Source organism: Brassica rapa, chromosome A04, assembly GCF_000309985.2.
Source record: "Brassica rapa cultivar Chiifu-401-42 chromosome A04, CAAS_Brap_v3.01, whole genome shotgun sequence".
NCBI lineage: Eukaryota > Viridiplantae > Streptophyta > Magnoliopsida > Brassicales > Brassicaceae > Brassica > Brassica rapa.
In genome coordinates this window covers 17680722-17703080 of record NC_024798.2, presented here as the reverse complement: position 1 = coordinate 17703080, position 22359 = coordinate 17680722, and the positions used below count along the sequence as shown (strand labels likewise).

General features: G+C 32.3%; 5 protein-coding genes across 5 annotated transcripts; all 5 read left to right on the top strand.

Moving 5' to 3' along the window:
- The first annotated feature begins 3110 nt into the window (after positions 1-3110).
- LOC117133658 (non-classical arabinogalactan protein 31-like) lies at positions 3111-6311 on the top strand. Its single transcript, XM_033290422.1, has one exon. The coding sequence runs from the start codon at positions 5457-5459 to the stop codon at positions 6216-6218; it is 762 nt and encodes a 253-aa protein (XP_033146313.1). The 5' UTR covers positions 3111-5456; the 3' UTR covers positions 6219-6311.
- Positions 6312-11521: 5210 nt separating this feature from the next.
- LOC103865297 (non-classical arabinogalactan protein 30) lies at positions 11522-14631 on the top strand. The gene is made up of 2 exons (XM_009143096.3): positions 11522-12838; positions 14150-14631. The coding sequence occupies exons 1-2, from the start codon at positions 12358-12360 to the stop codon at positions 14458-14460; spliced, it is 792 nt and encodes a 263-aa protein (XP_009141344.2). The 5' UTR covers positions 11522-12357; the 3' UTR covers positions 14461-14631.
- Positions 14632-16085: 1454 nt separating this feature from the next.
- On the top strand, positions 16086-18408 carry LOC117133660 (VQ motif-containing protein 4-like). Its single transcript, XM_033290435.1, has 2 exons — positions 16086-17772; positions 17927-18408. Exon 1 carries the CDS (start codon positions 16976-16978, stop codon positions 17573-17575), a length of 600 nt encoding a protein of 199 aa, XP_033146326.1. The 5' UTR covers positions 16086-16975; the 3' UTR covers positions 17576-17772; positions 17927-18408.
- Positions 17655-18237, top strand: LOC117133380 (non-classical arabinogalactan protein 30-like). Its single transcript, XM_033289409.1, has 2 exons — positions 17655-17709; positions 17927-18237. The coding sequence occupies exons 1-2, from the start codon at positions 17655-17657 to the stop codon at positions 18235-18237; spliced, it is 366 nt and encodes a 121-aa protein (XP_033145300.1).
- Positions 18409-18648: 240 nt separating the features above from the next.
- LOC117133659 (VQ motif-containing protein 4-like) lies at positions 18649-21555 on the top strand. Its single transcript, XM_033290434.1, has one exon. It carries the CDS (start codon positions 20755-20757, stop codon positions 21352-21354), a length of 600 nt encoding a protein of 199 aa, XP_033146325.1. The 5' UTR covers positions 18649-20754; the 3' UTR covers positions 21355-21555.
- The last annotated feature ends 804 nt before the right edge of the window (positions 21556-22359 follow it).

The window sequence follows — 22359 nt, the reverse complement described above, 5'->3', positions numbered from 1 at the left end:
GCTGTGTTGGGAAGAGGTTTGTCGCCCTAGAGAAGAAGGTGGGCTTGGTCTCCGTTCATTAAACGATATGAACAATGTTACCATCCTAAAGCTCTTCTGGAGGTTAATCTCTAACAAATCATCACTCTGGGTCAGATGGATTCACTCCACACTCCTCAAGAATGAGTCTATTTGGTCTGTCAAAGATAATGATCAAAAAGGTTCATGGATGTGGCGAAAAATTTTGAAAGTTCGAGGGCTGGCTCGGGAGTTCTGTAAAGTTGAAGTTTATAATGGGGAAGGGACATCTTTCTGGTACGACCAGTGGTCTCCTTTAGGCTGCTTGATGGATATGTTGGGAACAAGGGGTCAGATCGATACGGGAATACGGCAACATGACACGGTGCATACTGCGAGGACAAAACGTAGAAGAAGAGTCCACCGCTCAGCGGGTCTGATTCAAATTGAGAACCAGCTCCAGTGTTTATCTCGTTCTGAAGAGGAGGATGTTGTCCTTTGGAAAGGGAAACAAGATATTTACAAAGATCAGTTTCTTACTTCAGAAACTTGGAATCACATCAGAACTAAAAAAGAAAAGGTCTCTTGGCACAGAGGAATCTGGTTCACTCATGCTACACCAAAGCACAGGTTCTGTACTTGGCTAGCTATTCGCAATCGGCTCACTACGGGAGATAGGATGGTCGCCTGGAATGCTGGGATTGATGGGACCTGTGTTCTATGTATGCAGCAGCTGGAAACGAGAAACCATCTATTTTTCGGCTGTGATTACTCCTCATCACTATGGTACAAGCTGATGAATGTTTTTATGGGAAATGGTTATTCAGAAGAGTGGATGGATGTCGTACGCTTCATACAGAAACCAAACCTGGATCGAACCAGAAGCTTCCTTGTTCGTTACGTTTTTCAAGCTACAATCTACATGATTTGGCGTGAGAGAAACTGCCGCAGGCATGGTGAGAGGCCGCGATCTCCTGCAGTTCTCTTTGCCATGATTGACAGACTGGTCAAGAACAGAATTATGTCCATTAGAGCACAAGACAGGAGACTTGATTGTGCTTTCCAACTTTGGATTGGAGCTATACAAGCTTGATTCTTTATTAGGGTTTTTTCTTGCAATTTTAATATGCTAAAGTGGCTCTTGCTGTAAAAAAGTACATTTTTCTTTGAATCAAATTTAACATTTTATTCAAAAAAAAAAGAGAAGACCACCATCAAGTTTCATTGACCCATGGTATTTATCATCCCAAAGAATATTACAACCAATTTTTCTACTTATGTTATTTAGTTCGTTGGTTCATGTTTTTGTACCTATCAAACATTTGATGTAGCCTTTATCTTTAGTGTTTTTATTTTTACAACAAACGACCAAAATTTTAAACTGAGATCAATATATATGATTTAAGTAAAATAATAAATTTTCAGTTAATATGGTCACGATTAAAATCATTTTATATTTATTTAATAAAAATCAAATATTTAAAGTTAGTTAATATTTATTATATCTACTTTTTATGTATCAGATAATGATTTATGTTTCAAGAGTGTAGTTTTTGCGTGTTATTAAATCAAATATACAAAATATTTTTTAAATATAAAACAAGTTAAACAAATATATTAATTCATTTTATTAAAAATATTTAAACAAATTTTAACTAAATATATTAAAAATGGATTGATCCACTATTGTTTATTTTAGTAAAATTAAAACAACTGCAAGACGGGTTAATAAAATTGATGATTTTATTTCTTAGTCTAATTATATTTATATGAATATTATTATGTAAAATATCTACTTTATTAAATCAGGATCATTGATCAATTGATAAATGATTAGTCCAAAAATTATTTCTCCATATGACCTACTTAAAAATAACTAAATTTTTGATAATTGCAACTAAATATACCACGACTCTAACTAATTTCAATATTTGAATAATATAATCAGTTATATTTTTGGGAAAATTTAGATAAGTACCTTTTAATAAGATTTTATTTTGATAAATACACAATTATTTAATGTTTTTGAAAACTACACTTTCTACTTAGAGAATTGACTAAATTATCCTTATCAAATAACATCGTAAGTTTCAAATTAAAAAATAATAAATGAGAAGGCCATTTAAAATTATACACATGCTTAATTTAAAGGCATGTCGTCATCTTCTTCCTTTAAGATCAGAGTTTGTGTTCGGTTTTAAAATTTGACAGGTTTCCATATTACATGAAGATGTTTCATAAAGCATCTAGCGCTATTTTTTGTTTGAACAGGAAAAATGGTGAAATCTGCTTTGGTATGATTAGGTGTCAGAACCAGAATTGGCCAAACACATCGGCACAATTGCTCCATCATCTTGGTATCTCCACTCGGATAACAAACTCATGTTACTAAGCTCGACAAGGGACACGATTTAAAGCCAAACTATCAAAAAAACCTTCCCAAAACATTTCCAAAGCCATCCCCGAACATCTCTAGCGAGACAGCTCCTAGAGTAGACGCACCCATGCTTTACAGCCCACATGTAATCATATTATTAATTAAACTAAATCAGTCAAATTGTTTATGGTTATGATTACACCGGTTAGTTTGAAAAGATGTAGTGACTCGTATGATATATAAGGTTTAAATTTTGATTTTAGAAAATATTTGCAGACATTTTAATCCAGTTATTCATTTAAACATATTAGATTGTATATCTGTTTATTTTGAAGATAACAGCAATGACAATATTTTCGAATTTTATCTTTATTTATTAAAATATAATATCTAAGTTAAATTAGGGTAAATATGTCTTATCACATATAAAAAGAGTTAGTTTTTAAAAATATTAAACAATATTTTCAAAATTTTATTATTAAACAATATTATTAAACAATATTTTCAAAATTTTATACAATCTTTGTAAAAAAAAAATTAAAATTTTAATTGTAGTATCATCTGTTTATTTTTCATATCTACAAATTTTAAAAATTCTTTTTAGTTTTATATTTTGATTACTATAAAAAAATTTATATCAGTTTTACTTTACACAAGTTAATTTAATATATCTTAATCAAAATAAATAAATGAAAATCTATCAAAATTATAATTTTAAATATAACTTAAATATAATTTTAAATAAATCAAATTATTATTTTTATCTTAATTCTATGGTTAATTAAATTAGTATTTAGTATTTTTATTAAAATATTATTTTAAAAATAATAAAAACTAAAATATTAAAAAAATTTAATTTTAAATACAATTTAAATCTAAAATTTTATAGCTGCACATGGTGAAGGAAAACATTTAGTTTTTTTGATACGCCGCTCAAGCGAAGGGAAGCTGAAGCAACGGCTAGAGATTGACATCTTTAAAAAATGTGATATGAGATAAAATCATTGCGCTTGAACCGGACGGTTTTGCGGCGTCGTGTGGAAGCATATAGCTTGATAGCTTCATAAATGACTTGACCACATTTCAATTCTGGAATTGCAGTAGAAATTAGACGTGTGCACACCAGGATTGGAGATGCAGCAGAATGGTAGAAGAAGCACCTTGGGTTTATAAATCCTTACAAGAAGCACTTTGGTTTACTAATAAAAAAAAAAAAAGAGTAACAAATGGTAGTAAACAAAATTGAAAAAAGATAGAATAATATTGAAGAAGAAAGAACATGAATTTTAAACGAAGGCTATTAAAACCTCTTTATGTTGAGTTTGATCGGTGGATCAAAATTCAGACAAATAACTTGCTCTGATACCGTACTAAGTTATTAACTTATGAGGATGAATTGTATTATTATACAATAGGGCTATATGGAACAAACAACGAATGAGAAGATCATATTATTTATTAAGGAGAATATATAATGAAGTCTTTTTCAAAACAAAATATATATATAATGGAGTGATTATTGTGAATTTTTTTTTGTCGGCGATTATTGTGATTGAATGGGTCATATGAGTTGTGATTGACACACTTGCCTTGATAAGAATATCTATACAGGTATCGCTTTGGATGTCTTATTAAACTAATGGATTGCACGTTTTAATTTGTAAATTTTAAAACCAAAATAAACAGAAGACGCGTCGATATTGAACTTTAAATGTATACTGTGTTGAAGCCGCACCGACGCATCTTGCTGCCATGGTTCACACATATTTGGACAGGTCCGATATTGAACATGAATGAATCTCATGCATTAATATTATATATCCCATATATTTCCATGGAAACCTGAAAGTAAGTTTTTTCTTTCTGGTAAAACCTGAAAGTAAGTTAGTAACATTAATCTGGTCAGTCAAGAAGTTTATTTAAGTTCATACATATATTTTTTGGACAGGCCGCTCAAAAATTCTTTTGACCTTGTGTATAACATAAAAATATGATGTTTTTTTTTTGGTAAAAAAAATATGATGTTAAGTACTTAAAAGTTGTATATACTAATATTTTTTGATAAAATAACAAAAATACGATATATCATGGCCCATATAAATCAAGAAAATCTTTGACTTTCTTGATGATTTTAGAAAACATGATTATACATGTTCACATGATTATACATGTTCCATAACACTTTAAATGGTTTTTAGATAGAGAAAATTTGTTTCAAAATAATTGATTTTCTCACTATTCTAGATAAAATTTAATATCATTTGAACTTTATGACCAATTACAAAATATTGTGTTCTTATTGATTTAATTAATTTCATTTAATGATATTTTTATGTATTTAAAATAAATTATATAGAAATTTGTATTTTTTTAATCTATGTGTAAAAACTTTAAAATTCCCTTAATAGTAGAAGGAGTAATTTTTTCCCCTCTGATGTGTTTGAAATAGATGACTCCCATTTAAACTTTATAAACATTTCACGCGATTCACGTTTAGATCATTAGCGTGGTTCACATTTAGATTATTAGCCACGTAGACTTCAAGCCATGGATAGTTCACGTGATTCATGTGCCATGGATAGTTCACCTGATTCATGTTAATCTAATTTGTCTTTTACAAATTACAATGAAAAGACATAACTCTTCATACAAATAGATTTTAAATAATGGAAAACACCTTTTTTAGATGTGAATATACCTTTTTATGATGAAAAGATACATATAGATAGTTTTTCATATTGAAACCTACTTAGATCTAAATCTTGATCTTTAACAACAGACATCACAAACTTACCGCCGAGTAGCTCGCGAGACGTGCATGCAGGTGCTAATGTCTTTTTAGATTTGATACAACATGACAGCTATACAATTTGATATTTGATATCATAATATCAAATAATGATATTATGACAAACATGATATTTGATATCATGATATCAAATACAACATGATATCAGATATGCATAAACCCACTGAAATGAATTATATTTTAAAAAAAACGTAGCTACTCTCCGATAAATACACCCTCTCACATCAAGCCAAACTCCCACACAAACAAAAACAAAAGGACAAAAGGATAAAGATGGGTTTCATTGGTAAGAATGTTTTGCTAACTCTCTTAGCACTCTGCTGCTTCATTTCCTTTGTTTTCAGTACCACAGATGAACCTCTAATAAAACTAATAACACCATTGACCAAAGCTCCAAGAAAAACTCTCCTACCGTTAAAATCTCCTACTGAGCGATCAACCCTCCCACCGTTAAAAGTTCCTACCAAGCTACGATCAATTATCCCACCCTTGAAAGCACCTACCAAGCTATCAGCTCTCCCACCGTTGAAAGCTCCCACCAAAGCATCAATTCTCTCACCGATGAAAGCTCCCATCAAAGCACCAGCTCGCTCACCGTTGAAAGCTCCCACCAAAGCACCAGCTCGCTCACCGTTGAAAGCTCCCACCAAAGCACCAGCTCTCTCACCGTTGAAAGCTCCCACCAAAGCACCAGCTCTCGCACCGCTGAAAGCTCCCATCAAAGCACCAGCTCTCGCACCGCTGAAAGCTCCCACCAAAGCACCAGCTCTCTCACCGTTGAAAGCTCCCACCAAAGCACCAGCCCTCTCACCGTTGAAAGCTCCCACCAAAGCACCAGCCCTCTCACCGTTGAAAGCTCCCACCAAAGCACCAGCCCTCTCACCGTTGAAAGCTCCCACCAAAGCACCAACTCTCCCACCGTTAAAACCTCTTATCGAGCTACCAACTCTCCAACCACAAAAAGCTCCTATCGAATTTTCAACTCTTATCAAGCTACCAAATCTCCCACCATTAAAAACTCCTATCAAGCTATGAACTCTCTGATGAGACTAAAAGGGTTGGTGCTGACAAAGACAGTGAGATGGATGAGAGACGTCAAGTAGGAAAAGAAAAAACAAATCACAAGTTCTCTCACGAAGACTAAATATTTTATTTTATTTGTTTAAGTTTTTTTGCAAATAAGAGAAATTGGATTCGTGGGAAACAGTTTCTCCACTTTCTCATTTCCTTTATTTGTTAGCTTGTGGGTGAATCCACGACAAGATATATTTGCTTCATGTATGTCTTCTATTCAAATAAATGAAAAACCTAAAAAGATGTACTCTAAAGACTCTAAACTACCCAAATAAAACTTGTGTTGTTGTGGTCTCTTGTGTGCATGTTTCTAGATCAACATTTGATTATCCTATAACTGGGACCTATCACTCTCTCACCGGCCAAATCTCCCATCAAGTTACCAACCAAAGCTCCAATCAAACCTCCCATTCTTCCACCAATTTCCCCTCCTAAGATCATCAGGACACTAGTGGCCGTGCGAGGTATGGGTCTACCGCAAAACCTGAAAGTACGCCGGCGTAAACAATCTCGAAGGCGCCAAACCTGTTAAAGGTATTATATACACATTTGATATGAAAAGTCTACGCTTCACTTTCCATACTTTATTACAGACATATACAGTATCAGTATGTATTATATATACAAATTTAATCTCACCCGCAAATGTTTACTTTTCTACACAAAGAAGCATTAGGTTGTAACAAAGGTTTTTTTTTGAAGTGAATAAAATTTAAAATTCTTTCAAAAAAAAGAAAAAAAAAAGTTCACTAACGATATCAAACTCTAGAACAAACGATTGAACACCTAAGGATTATCAGCCTATATCATATACCAATATCCATAAAATGATAAGAAACGATCGTAGCTAGCAACAATGGTTAAGATGGATATGATCGGAACGAGATGGAGAAAAGTAAGGATATCTTCGTGCGCATAGTAGATGGAATCGAAGGTTACGGAGATATCGAACTCTGATTCTTACATGCATACGATCAAACTAAAGCGGAGAGAAACTAAGTAGTGAAAGAGAGAGAGATGAAGAATCACCTGGAGATGCTCTCTTCCTTCTTCTTACGGCCATCCTCTTGCGCTTCCTCTCTGATTTTGCTGCAACGCTGACACGATTCCTTTGAATTTCAGTTTCGTTTGTAGCTGATCAGTGAGCGCCAACAATTCAAATTTTGGCCAACTGAATTACTGTACTTTTATTAAATTTAATTAATATTATTTTCACGCATCTAATTTCTCCAAATTATGTTTGGGCTAATGTGCTGGCCCGTTGTGGCCCAATGAAAAAATCGTCGTTACTTCATATTGCTCAATTAGTTAATTTCAAATATAGTTACTGGATAGATAAACAAACGAGTATTTATGAAATGGATTTATGTATTAAAACTATTTTAGGCTTTTAAATTCATCATAAAATCTTACTACAAATTACAATGACATATGAATATGATATGACGCTACCATAAATTTGAGTGTGTAATATTTACAATTAATAATCTCTATCGTAAAATAGCTTATCAAGAACCTCAAAAAAGTTGCTGTTATAATCTGCAAGGAATTGTATAGGATTTGATAAAGCACTAGACCAAAAAATTTTATATTACTAACATTAACTAAACCCTTTTCTGATTTGAGAATAATTAAATGGGCACCGTCTTGCCAGTTTCGTTGAAATCTAATTAACTTCAGAGTTTAAATCCTGATCTAATTATAACTATACTAGGTGTTTTGCCCGCGATGCGGGCTTAAACATTTTCATAAATTTTTGAAAAGTTCTTTTTATACTATACTAGTTATATTGTGTTTTCTAAAAAAAATTTTTGCGATCAATTTAGTATCATCTATGCATTGTCTACTCTCGAATATATAAATATATATAATTTTAAACAATTAAATATTAAAATATTTTAGTGGTATAATTTAAACTTGAGTCTCTAGTCAAAAAACAAAATTTGTTTCCAATTTATGTAAAGAATATTATTTTTTTGAATGAGCAAAGATTTAAGGATGGTTATTGGCAAATAAATGTTTGAGAACTTTAATTTTTTATTTGAGATTCTACTGCTATAATAGTTTATAGGTTTTTGAAATATTACTAATTAATTGTTATTGATTCGAAGATTTTTAAATTTCATCAAAATTCTTTATTTATTTATGATAATAGTTTCTCATTCTATTTTAACAAAATTTAACGTTATTAAAATATAATTTACCTTTTTTATTCATAAGATACAACTTTCAAAATATTTTGGTAATTAAAATAATGAATGTAAGATTTAAAACCCGCTATGTAATTTGTTATTTGAATATCACAACAACAAATTACATAGCTCTAGAGTTTAGGTTTTTTTAGCTTTAAGTTTTGAGATTATTTTTTAGTGTTTAGAATTGGTAGAGTTTTAGGTTTATGTAGGTTTTAGGGTTAGGTTTAGGTAGGGTTTTAGGGTTAGGTTTAGGCAGGGTTTAGGGTTATCAGGGTTTAGGGTTAGGTAAGGTTTATGGTTATGTAAGGTTTTTAGGGTTTAGGGTTAGGAAGGATTTAGGGTTAGGTAGGGTTTAGGGTATGTAGGGTTTAGGGTTTGTAGGATTTAGGGTTAGGTAGGGTTTAGAATTAGGTAGGGTTTTGGGTTAATTAGGGTTTAGGGTTAGTAGGGTTTAGGGCTAGGTAGGGTTTAGGGTTAGGTAGTGTTTAGTGTAGGTAGGGTTTAGGGTTAGGTAAGGTTTAGGGTTAGGTATGGTTTAGGAGGTAGGGTTTAGGGTTATGTAGGGTTAGGGTTATGTAGGGTTTAGGATTAGAAAGGGTTTAGGGTTAGAAAGGGTTTAGGGTAAGGTAGAGTGTAGGGTTAGGTAGGGTTTAAAATTAGGTAGGGTTTAGGGTTAGGTAGGGTTTAGGGTTAGAAAGGGTTTAGGGTTAGAAAGGGTTTAGGGTTTAAGGTTAGGTAGGATTTAGGGTTAGAAAGGGTTTAGGGTTTAAGGTTAGGTAGGATTTAGGGTTAGGTATGGTTTAGGACTAGAAAGGGTTTAGGGTTAGAAAGGTTTTAGGTTAGGTAGGGTTTAGGTTAAGAAAGGTTAGTAGGGTTTGGGGTTATGTAGGGTTAGGTCGGGTTTAGGGTTAGTAGGGTTTAGGGTTAGGGTTACTTAGGGTTTAGGGTTAGAAAGGTTTTAGAGTTAGGTAGGGTTTAGGTTAGGTAGGTTTTAGGGTTAGTAGGGTTTAGGGTTATGTAGTGTTTAGAATTAGGTAGGGTTTAGGGTTTGCAGGTTAGTAGGGTTTAAGGTTATGTAGGGCTAGGATTAGGTAGGGTTTTGAATTAGGAAGGGTTTAGGTTTAGCAGGGTTTAGGGTTACAAAGGGTTTAAGGTTAGTAAGATTTAGGCCTAGAAAATGTTTAGGGTTAGAAAGGGTTTAGGGTTAGGTAGGATTTAGGGTTAGGCAGGGTTTAGGGTTAGAAAAGGTTTAGGGTTAGGTAGGGTTTAGGGTTCGGCAGGGTTTAGGGTTAGAAAGGGTTTAGGGTAGGTAGGGTTTAGGGTTAGGTAGGGTTTAGGATTAGAAAGGGTTTAGGGTTAGTAGGGTTAACCCTAACCCTAAACCCTACCTAACCCTAAGCCCTACCTAACCCTAAACCCTACTAACCCTAAACCCTACTTAACCCTAAACCCTACTAACCCTAAACCCTACCTAACCAAACCCTACATAACCCTAAACCCTACTAACCTTTCCTAACCTAAACCCTACCTAACCAAAAACCTTTCTAACACTAAACCCTTTCTAACCCTAAACTCTAGGTTTTAGGTAGGGTTTTAGGGTTAGGTAGGGTTTAGGGTTAGGTAGGGTTTAAGGTTAAATAGGGTTTAGGGTTAGGTAGGGTTTACGTTTAGGGTTAAGTAGGTTTATGGTTAGATAGGTTTAGTGTTTAGGTAGTAGGAAGGGTTTAGGGATTAGTGTTAGGTTTATGTAGGGTTTAGGGTTAGATAGGGTTAAGTTCTAGGTTTAGGTAGGGTTTAGGGTTAGGTAAGATTTAGGGTTTAGGTAGTAGGAAAGGTTTAGCGTTTGGTTTAGGTTGGATTTAGGTTTGGTTTAAAATAATGTTTAGGATTATAGGGTTTAGGGTTTGTTTGTCTTTTTGTTTATACATTTATTGTTGAATTTTTTGGATAAAATTTTATATTAATATTATTGATTCATAATTTTTTTAAAAAATATTAAACTTTTTAACACGGTTTTCAATGTTTTTAAAACAATATGTGTTTTTTTGCTTGTTAACACGGTTTTCAATGTTCTTAAACAATATGTATTTTTTTGAAAATGTTAAACTTTTTAACGCGGTTTTTAATTATATAGTTAATAATTTTATTTAATTAATATTTAGCTATAGAATTTATGTTTTTATCGTTTTAGTTAAAGACTTTTTCAGATAACAATACAGTGTATACATAAGTTATCTATTTTTTAAATTATATTTTCAAATTTTGGATAATTCTTACTATTCTTATTATTAATCCATTATCTAATCAAAATCAATTAAAACTTTGTTTTTATTTTTTAATTTATCTATACATTTTATTCATTAAGAGTTAAACGATATTAATCACTCTAACTTTCAACGTGAGAGCTCCATTGTGAAAATTTACTTCGCAAATAATAGTTTTTAATTATATTTAAAAAAATTGTTTGATTGATATTTAATCATATAATTTATGTTTTTAACTTTTAACGTTTTACTAAAATAATTTTTCAGATAACAATACAATATATATATAGAAATTATCTTTTTAATTATATTTTTAGATTTTAGATAATTCAATATTCTATTTTTAATTATATAATTAATAATTTTATGTAGTTAATATTTAGTTATAGAATTTATGTTTTTAACTTTTTACTTAAAGACTTTTTCAGATAACAATACAATATATACAGAAGTTATTTTTTTTTTTTAAATTATATTTTCAAATTGTGGATAATTCTTACTATTCTTAATATTAATCAATTATCTAATCAAAATCAATTAAATTTCGTTTTTATTTTTTAATTTATTTATATATTTTATTCATTAAGGGTATAAACGATATTAACCGCTCTAACTTTCAACGTGAGAGCTTTGTTGCAAAAATATTTTTAATTATATAATTAATAATTTTATGTAGTTAATATTTAGTTATAGAATTTATGTTTTTAACTTTTTACTTAAAGACTTTTTCAGATAACAATACAATATATACAGAAGTGATCTTTTTTTTTTAAATTATATTTTCAAATTGTGGATAATTCTTACTATTCTTAATATTAATCAATTATCTAATCAAAATCAATTAAATTTCGTTTTTATTTTTTAATTTATTTATATATTTTATTCATTAAGGGTATAAACGATATTAACCGCTCTAACTTTCAATGTGAGAGCTTTGTTGCAAAAATTTACTTCGCAAATAATAGTATAGATAGGTATTGCTTTGGTAGTTTTATTAAACTCTAATGAATTGCATTGCATTGCATGTAACTTGTACTGTAAATTGAAAACCAAAATAAACAGATGAAGCGTAGATTTTAAGTTTGAACTTTAAATGTGTAATGTGTTGAAGCCGCACCAGACGCATCTTGTTGCCATGCACATGTTATGGACCATAAGGCACGGAACGTGAATGAGAACTCATGCATTAATTAATTAAAAGAATCATGCATTAATAAATATCCATATATTTCATCGGAACCTGAAAGTAACACTAGTTTAGTCAATCAAGAAGTTTATTTATGTTCATGCATAATTTTTACATATAAAATAATTTGGTAGTTTTTTTGTCCAATGAAATTTGTAAATGATTACAACTTTAATCAACCCTCCTAATCTCATTCTATTTGATCAACTCTCACTTATAAACTTTACGTATCATAATAAACCGTTACATATATGACTCAAACTCTGATAAGACTTCTTTCAGTTTCTCATAAAACACACATCATTACATTGTATAGACTTTGTTCACTTACATATATGACTCAAAAATAAGTATTGAAACCAGGTTGACAAATAATAAAGAACTGTAGGAGATCTAAATCAAAATCTTTAACAAGAGTTATCGGAAACTTCCCGAATACCTCGCAAGACGTGTGCATGTGCTACTGTGCTATCTACCTACGCACAACACAATATAAAAACAATACTCGAAGCCTGAAATCTCCTATAAGTACACCTTCTCACATTAACCCAAACTCACACACAAACAAAAGCAAGAAGATAAAGATGGGTTTCATCGGTAAGAGTGTTTTGCTAACTCTCATAGCACTTTGCTGCTTCACTTCATCTGTTTTCAGTACTATAGCTCAAGTACCTCCAGTTAAACTAATAACACCATTACCCACTCTCCCACCTACCAAAGCTCCTATCAAGGTGCCAACATTCCCACCAGCCAAAGCTCCGATCAAGGTGCCAACACTCCCACCAGCCAAAGCTCCGATCAAGCCTCCGGTTGTTCTCCCACCGGTTTCTCCTCCTAAGTTCAACAGGACACTAGTGGCCGTGCGGGGTGTGGTCTTCTGCAAAGCCTGCAAGTATGCCGGTGTAAACAATCTCCAAGGCGCCAAACCCGTTAAAGGTACGTATCATATATAAGTTACAAAAAAAAAGGTACGTATCATATGTAAACTAATGATGAAAAATCTACGCTTCACTCCCATACTTTACCCTATACGTATTTCACCGGGAAAGTGTTCACATTTTTTTGTTTAAACTGTTAACTATATTACCACGCAAGATTAGCTCAGCCGGGTGAAGGATAGTTCATGTCCCTTAATAAAAAATCATAATGGATAAACATAAATCAATACTATTAAATTAGGATCATGACCCATTGATATATGTTGTGTCCAACTTAATAATATTACTGCATCTAAAAATTTGGGTATAAGTGTATAACCGTATTCCTTTTATTTTTCACAAAAATTCTAATAGTGGTGGGACCCAGGTTCTATCACCTACGTATATTAATCGACTTCTGACGGTTTAGATTTATATGATAAGATGCATCTCTTTTTTGTTTTTAAAAACTTTCGATAACAATCTCATAAATTATTTGAAGCATTTGATAGGTCATTATTATACAGGTTTAGATTCATCTCCAATGCAGATACTTAAATCATTTTAAGAATATTTTAATATATTAGGACTGTTTTAATACTAATAATTTTTAAAAATATTATACACAAAGATTTTTTTTAACATATAAAAAATGTTACATATTTACAAAAAATAAAGAAATTATAAAGTAACATTATACGTGCGGGTAAAAATCTAGAATAAATAAATATGATTACAAAAAAAAGGTATACATACATATGATTATAAAGAAAATAGAGTATGCCGGGTCAATTTTTAAGTTGCTATTATTTTATATAATATTTTTTGATTAAAATTTATGCACAAATATGATTATAAAGAATAACATAAATATGATGACAAAAAAAATATAAAAATTAAATTTCTTTAAAAAAATAAAAACAAAAAGTATACCCGCCCTTCGGAAGGGCGGGTCAGAATCTAGTTTACCATTAAAATAGAAAACCACATTAAGATAATGAATTAGTTAAAATGTGTTTGTGAGACTAATAATAAATTTTTGGTTAACACAATCAAATATGCAGCGCGTCCTTGTTCCCTATATCTTCTATCTGATCAGCTTTAGCTCAACTGGTAAAAAAAAACTTGTTTGTTATTCATGTCATGCCCTCATCAAAAAGTTTTAAATTGACAAAGGTAAAATAAATTTACCACAATAATTTTAAACAAATACTATGAATTAGTTGGAATTCGTTCATATTTACTAGTCGCTTTTTGGTATCCGTTTAACAAGTTCATACAAATGCTAGTTATTTACTTTTATTTTGTTTTCTGTTATTTGTGTATGCAGGTGCGGTGGTGAGACTTTTGTGCAAAAACAAGAAGAACGCAACATCGGAGGCAACTACGGACAAGAACGGATATTTCCTGCTATATGCCCCTAAAACGGTATCCAACTACGCCATCAGAAATTGCCGAGCTTACCTAGTGAAGTCTCCGGACGCTAAATGCAGCAAAGTGTCGAAGCTCCACGGTGGATACTTGGGCTCCTTTCTAAAACCAGTGGTGAAACCTGAAAATGCAACGATCATCTTCAATAAGCTCAAGTACAGTCTTTTCAACGTTGGTCCATTCGCATTCGAGCCTGTCTGCCCCAAATGAGTTGGTTTTATTTAATAAATAGCTAGTGAAACTTTGGTTATGAGTATTGAACACAGTTTAGCAATGATTGTGTTGAATGTATCTGCTATCAGCTTGGGTTTCTTTATATGGGCATTTTGTTTTAATGTATTTCTAATTTATTGAATAAAAACGGTAACGTTTACATATTAATTCAACTCTTTTTTTATTCTCAGCTAACTTTTGTGGATGTTGATCAACATAACCTATGAAATAGAATGAATCTGCTGAATTGTAGAACTGTAAGGGTGTTTTGGTTAATATTATGAGCTGTTTGAAGTTACTATTTGTACTTTTGCTATAATTCTACAGTGGATTTTTTTTTTTTGAAAACACATTGTGGATTAAAGGCAAGCCTGTGTGAACTTTTTTTTTTTGTTGATACGAAATTTTGATTAAAAAGAAACGAATGAAGATTCATTAGTTGGCGACAAATAAATAAATAAGTAATTCGACGTCTAGAATTACTTGACCTTATGAAATGTCTAGTTGTAAATCAAACACGGCCTCTGGTAGTCCTCAACTAATCAAGATGTCCTTCAACAACGAAAGACCGCGGTTGGCTTCGAAAAAAGAGCTAAGACAGCCGAAATTAAAGTCGTTTTCGTTAGAAGAACCATCCCAAAGCAAAGGGTAAAACTTCCCAATCAAACTAGAAATGCATTTATTGAATGTTCATATTTAAAGACCTCAAGCCCAGTTCAATTTACTGATACCCAACTAGATAACGGATGTTAAAGGAAGAACATATATCTGGCCAGACTGTCCTCTTTCTTATCTTAAGTGGTCAGTAAGAAGATTTCGTATTGACAAAATAATCATAATCATCACAAATATCCTTAGATTTTGCAAATGTTTCATAGAAATGGTCAATGATTTTTGGATTATAGTAGCAGTTAACGCAAAGTCTAAAACAAATCGTCACGAGTGTGGAAAGTGCAATTGAAAAAGTCAGTAGGGACAACACATACACACCATAACACCCATGCACCAAGCAACGTAGCCAGTTCCCTAGTTTTGACGGCGCCGCGTGCACGTCACTCTCAACATACGGCGCGTGACAGCATATAAATACTAGGCGTGGAAAAAAAACGAACCAAACCGAGTCAAGCCGAGTCAAACCGAACCAAAATCTATTTCAAACCATTCGGTTGAAAATTTCTCCAACCCGAATGATTTAGTTTGGTTCAGTTTTAAACCGAACCGGGAAAACGATGTATTTTATAATTATTTAAATTACAAATATTAGTAATACCAATATATTAAAATTCTAATATCAAACCAGATATTTTCCATTTTTCATTCATTAACATATATTATTTTAACCGAACATGTAATAATTAAAATATTTGATTTAAAAAAATAGAAAAGTCTGTATTTTTATATTTTTATATATGTAAACGTGGATGTTAAATTTAAACCTAAAATCTAAAGCAAATTTAATTAACAAAAAAAAGTTCTTTTCCAAAGCGTCACATATCACATGGAAGATGATTTATTGTAGGCTTTTTAATAATGATATAAAAGATATTACTAATGATGTTGATTTTTTTTTTTAACTTTTATTTGTTTTAATTCTTATTTTTTTTACACTTTTAAAAAGTTTTTCTTTCAGTTTTATATTGAATTTAGTTAATATAGTTTATATTGACGTAATTTATGTTTTAAAAAATAATTTCTCTTAAAAATGATGTTGATTTTTTAGTCAACTTTTATTTGTTTTAATTCTTATTTTTTTACACTTTTAAAAAGTTTTTGTTTCAGTTTTAAATTGAATTTAGTTCATATAGTTTATGTTTACATAATTTATGTTTTAAAAAATAATTTCTCTTAAAAAAAGTTAAACTAAGAAGAACCTAATTAAACTGATCCAAAAAAAACTCAACCGAACCGAAAACAAACCGAACTGAATATAAATTGAACTGAACACAAACCGAACCAAACCAAACTAACTATGGTTTATTTCAGTTGGAAAAATACTAGAACCAAACTAACCAAACCGAACCGAGAAAATAACGGAAGTGTCCACCCCTAATAAATACTCTCTGAAAGAAAATAGGCCCCATCCGAACATTTCGAACCAAAACACACACAAAGAGGAAGGACTTTTCCTGTCAATTAAAACAAAACTTCTTTCTTACTCCCAAAACAAATTACTTTTGTTTTTACTAGTAAAACGAAAGAGAAAAGAAAAATCACCCTTAGATTAATTTTCTGTAATATTTCCATCAATTTATTTTCAATGTGAATGTCTAATTTTATCCAGTGATCAACTTTTGCCGGTTGTTTTCTAAAAAACTTCTCAGTTTGCTATTTGCCACCAAATAGATACAAACTTATTTATTACATTATCTATAACTTTAAATAATTAATTACTAAATGATTAATTATTTTTGGAAAAAATTAGACTTGTTCTTTCTTATAAAATTACACATACATTTCCCTTCAACTAGTGTAAAAGTGTAAACACGAGACCTCTTTCTCAACGCGTGCTTCAATGAAAAATTCACCAAGATACAAAGATAACGCACAGAGCTCGCTTCCTTCACCAAGCAGCATCAGCAGTCCGACCCGACACGTTACCTCCATGTCTGAACGAACTACCTTCTTCCAAACCGATGCTTCCTCCTTCAAGCAAGTCGTCCAGATGCTCACCGGATCCTCCAAGAAGCCTAACCCGACCCACAAACCCGAACAGAGGTACTCAATTCCTCTAGTCAAAGCTGTTCCCAACAAGAAGCAATCTTCTTCCTCCCTAGGTTTTCGACTCTACGAACGCCGCAACTCGAAGAAGCATCTCAAGATCCATCCAGTACATTCAGGATTACCCGAGAAACTTTCCCCCAGCATCCTGGACTTTCCTTCTCTGGTTCTCAGCCCTGACACTCCTCTCATGCCCGTACCGTTTATTCAAACCGGGTCTTTGAACAAGAGCCCGAGCTCCGACGCTGAAGAGAGAGCAATGAAAGAGAAAGGGTTTTATTTTCACCCGTCACCGTCGACGACTCCGAGGGTTTTAGAGCCCCGACTTCTCCCTCTCTTTCCGTTGACTTCTCCTAGGGTTTCAGATTCTGTCGCGGCCTCTACTACCCCATGAAACTTAATATTTTAGATAATGAATTAGTTAAAATGTGTTTGTGAGACTAATAATAAATTTTTGGTTAACACAATCAAATATGCAGCGCGTCCTTGTTCCCTATATCTTCTATCTGATCAGCTTTAGCTCAACTGGTAAAAAAAAACTTGTTTGTTATTCATGTCATGCCCTCATCAAAAAGTTTTAAATTGACAAAGGTAAAATAAATTTACCACAATAATTTTAAACAAATACTATGAATTAGTTGGAATTCGTTCATATTTACTAGTCGCTTTTTGGTATCCGTTTAACAAGTTCATACAAATGCTAGTTATTTACTTTTATTTTGTTTTCTGTTATTTGTGTATGCAGGTGCGGTGGTGAGACTTTTGTGCAAAAACAAGAAGAACGCAACATCGGAGGCAACTACGGACAAGAACGGATATTTCCTGCTATATGCCCCTAAAACGGTATCCAACTACGCCATCAGAAATTGCCGAGCTTACCTAGTGAAGTCTCCGGACGCTAAATGCAGCAAAGTGTCGAAGCTCCACGGTGGATACTTGGGCTCCTTTCTAAAACCAGTGGTGAAACCTGAAAATGCAACGATCATCTTCAATAAGCTCAAGTACAGTCTTTTCAACGTTGGTCCATTCGCATTCGAGCCTGTCTGCCCCAAATGAGTTGGTTTTATTTAATAAATAGCTAGTGAAACTTTGGTTATGAGTATTGAACACAGTTTAGCAATGATTGTGTTGAATGTATCTGCTATCAGCTTGGGTTTCTTTATATGGGCATTTTGTTTTAATGTATTTCTAATTTATTGAATAAAAACGGTAACGTTTACATATTAATTCAACTCTTTTTTTATTCTCAGCTAACTTTTGTGGATGTTGATCAACATAACCTATGAAATAGAATGAATCTGCTGAATTGTAGAACTGTAAGGGTGTTTTGGTTAATATTATGAGCTGTTTGAAGTTACTATTTGTACTTTTGCTATAATTCTACAGTGGATTTTTTTTTTTTGAAAACACATTGTGGATTAAAGGCAAGCCTGTGTGAACTTTTTTTTTTTGTTGATACGAAATTTTGATTAAAAAGAAACGAATGAAGATTCATTAGTTGGCGACAAATAAATAAATAAGTAATTCGACGTCTAGAATTACTTGACCTTATGAAATGTCTAGTTGTAAATCAAACACGGCCTCTGGTAGTCCTCAACTAATCAAGATGTCCTTCAACAACGAAAGACCGCGGTTGGCTTCGAAAAAAGAGCTAAGACAGCCGAAATTAAAGTCGTTTTCGTTAGAAGAACCATCCCAAAGCAAAGGGTAAAACTTCCCAATCAAACTAGAAATGCATTTATTGAATGTTCATATTTAAAGACCTCAAGCCCAGTTCAATTTACTGATACCCAACTAGATAACGGATGTTAAAGGAAGAACATATATCTGGCCAGACTGTCCTCTTTCTTATCTTAAGTGGTCAGTAAGAAGATTTCGTATTGACAAAATAATCATAATCATCACAAATATCCTTAGATTTTGCAAATGTTTCATAGAAATGGTCAATGATTTTTGGATTATAGTAGCAGTTAACGCAAAGTCTAAAACAAATCGTCACGAGTGTGGAAAGTGCAATTGAAAAAGTCAGTAGGGACAACACATACACACCATAACACCCATGCACCAAGCAACGTAGCCAGTTCCCTAGTTTTGACGGCGCCGCGTGCACGTCACTCTCAACATACGGCGCGTGACAGCATATAAATACTAGGCGTGGAAAAAAAACGAACCAAACCGAGTCAAGCCGAGTCAAACCGAACCAAAATCTATTTCAAACCATTCGGTTGAAAATTTCTCCAACCCGAATGATTTAGTTTGGTTCAGTTTTAAACCGAACCGGGAAAACGATGTATTTTATAATTATTTAAATTACAAATATTAGTAATACCAATATATTAAAATTCTAATATCAAACCAGATATTTTCCATTTTTCATTCATTAACATATATTATTTTAACCGAACATGTAATAATTAAAATATTTGATTTAAAAAAATAGAAAAGTCTGTATTTTTATATTTTTATATATGTAAACGTGGATGTTAAATTTAAACCTAAAATCTAAAGCAAATTTAATTAACAAAAAAAAGTTCTTTTCCAAAGCGTCACATATCACATGGAAGATGATTTATTGTAGGCTTTTTAATAATGATATAAAAGATATTACTAATGATGTTGATTTTTTTTTAGTTAACTTTTATTTGTTTTAATTCTTATTTTTTTTACACTTTTAAAAAGTTTTTCTTTCAGTTTTATATTGAATTTAGTTAATATAGTTTATATTGACGTAATTTATGTTTTAAAAAATAATTTCTCTTAAAAATGATGTTGATTTTTTAGTCAACTTTTATTTGTTTTAATTCTTATTTTTTTACACTTTTAAAAAGTTTTTGTTTCAGTTTTAAATTGAATTTAGTTCATATAGTTTATGTTTACATAATTTATGTTTTAAAAAATAATTTCTCTTAAAAAAAGTTAAACTAAGAAGAACCTAATTAAACTGATCCAAAAAAAACTCAACCGAACCGAAAACAAACCGAACTGAATATAAATTGAACTGAACACAAACCGAACCAAACCAAACTAACTATGGTTTATTTCAGTTGGAAAAATACTAGAACCAAACTAACCAAACCGAACCGAGAAAATAACGGAAGTGTCCACCCCTAATAAATACTCTCTGAAAGAAAATAGGCCCCATCCGAACATTTCGAACCAAAACACACACAAAGAGGAAGGACTTTTCCTGTCAATTAAAACAAAACTTCTTTCTTACTCCCAAAACAAATTACTTTTGTTTTTACTAGTAAAACGAAAGAGAAAAGAAAAATCACCCTTAGATTAATTTTCTGTAATATTTCCATCAATTTATTTTCAATGTGAATGTCTAATTTTATCCAGTGATCAACTTTTGCCGGTTGTTTTCTAAAAAACTTCTCAGTTTGCTATTTGCCACCAAATAGATACAAACTTATTTATTACATTATCTATAACTTTAAATAATTAATTACTAAATGATTAATTATTTTTGGAAAAAATTAGACTTGTTCTTTCTTATAAAATTACACATACATTTCCCTTCAACTAGTGTAAAAGTGTAAACACGAGACCTCTTTCTCAACGCGTGCTTCAATGAAAAATTCACCAAGATACAAAGATAACGCACAGAGCTCGCTTCCTTCACCAAGCAGCATCAGCAGTCCGACCCGACACGTTACCTCCATGTCTGAACGAACTACCTTCTTCCAAACCGATGCTTCCTCCTTCAAGCAAGTCGTCCAGATGCTCACCGGATCCTCCAAGAAGCCTAACCCGACCCACAAACCCGAACAGAGGTACTCAATTCCTCTAGTCAAAGCTGTTCCCAACAAGAAGCAATCTTCTTCCTCCCTAGGTTTTCGACTCTACGAACGCCGCAACTCGAAGAAGCATCTCAAGATCCATCCAGTACATTCAGGATTACCCGAGAAACTTTCCCCCAGCATCCTGGACTTTCCTTCTCTGGTTCTCAGCCCTGACACTCCTCTCATGCCCGTACCGTTTATTCAAACCGGGTCTTTGAACAAGAGCCCGAGCTCCGACGCTGAAGAGAGAGCAATGAAAGAGAAAGGGTTTTATTTTCACCCGTCACCGTCGACGACTCCGAGGGTTTTAGAGCCCCGACTTCTCCCTCTCTTTCCGTTGACTTCTCCTAGGGTTTCAGATTCTGTCGCGGCCTCTACTACCCCATGAAACTTAATATTTTAGCTAATTTTTTATTTGCAAGACTTGTCTTTTTTTGATGTTTCTCTTTTATATATTGGAAGATGAGATGATGCGTAGTGAGAATTAAGGATTATATTCTTAGAAAACTTGTAATCAGGTTTTGTTAGATTTATTCGTTGTTGATCGGCTTTGTTCTATTAATTGCAGTAAAGTAACATATGAAGAAAAGTTTAATCTTCTTTTACAAAAAAAAAGAGAGAAAAGTTTAATCTTAGGTAACCAAATTTTTTGTTGCAACCCTTTGGTTCATGCATTGAATAATCCTTTTGATTATAATGTTTTCAACTAGTTTGACATAGGGTTTTTATCCTTTTTGGGCTTTATGTAACTTATAGAGATTTACCGAACTGATGTAAGAATCGTTCTTTTTGATATTAAATTCACATTACCAAAACATAATAATTTGGTTGCATGATTTTTCAATAAAAGCAAGCTTTAACTTGCATGTTAACGTAAAAGGTTTTTGACAAGGAATAGACAAATTGAGAAAGGAAAAAGGAGTGGCGGAAAGGAGTAAACTCAAAAAGAGTGGGGATACTACTTGAATTTTAATGGTGATACCTCTACAAGGAAAAGGTTTTAAAATTCTCACTTTTTACTCGGGTTTTACTTTTACCAGTTGATATGATATGGATATGCTAGGAAGTGAATTTAAGAAAACATGCCTATGATATACTCTCTTGTGGGGCATAAAACCATATTTATTAAGTTTAACATTGCTCGGTTCAGATTTTGGATTGATTGACTGTGGTGGGTCTCTTAGTAAATGACCTTTTACGGCAAGTGTCATGTCCTAATCAACAAGTCAATGACTCTAGTCTCTTCTGCATTGTGGGGTATTTTGGGTTTACGCGCTTTTGTAGCGTATGGGTCTAAACATGGCAGGCGCCTTTAGTCTTCAGAATCAAAGGTGGGAACGTTAAGTGCATGGAGGTTCCCTATAGGGAGTTTGTTGATCTTTAATGTTGGAAC

Excerpts from the sequence above, each read along its gene's own strand:
- LOC117133658 (XM_033290422.1), top strand. The coding sequence starts at position 5,457 with ATGGGTTTCATTGGTAAGAATGTTTTGCTAACTCTCTTAGCACTCTGC.
- LOC103865297 (XM_009143096.3), top strand. The coding sequence starts at position 12,358 with ATGTGCTACTGTGCTATCTACCTACGCACAACACAATATAAAAACAAT. Across the intron at positions 12,839-14,149 it reads AGGCGCCAAACCCGTTAAAG|GTGCGGTGGTGAGACTTTTG; the intron begins GTACGTATCATA and ends TTGTGTATGCAG.
- LOC117133660 (XM_033290435.1), top strand. The coding sequence starts at position 16,976 with ATGAAAAATTCACCAAGATACAAAGATAACGCACAGAGCTCGCTTCCT.
- LOC117133380 (XM_033289409.1), top strand. The coding sequence starts at position 17,655 with ATGCAGCGCGTCCTTGTTCCCTATATCTTCTATCTGATCAGCTTTAGC. Across the intron at positions 17,710-17,926 it reads GATCAGCTTTAGCTCAACTG|GTGCGGTGGTGAGACTTTTG; the intron begins GTAAAAAAAAAC and ends TTGTGTATGCAG.
- LOC117133659 (XM_033290434.1), top strand. The coding sequence starts at position 20,755 with ATGAAAAATTCACCAAGATACAAAGATAACGCACAGAGCTCGCTTCCT.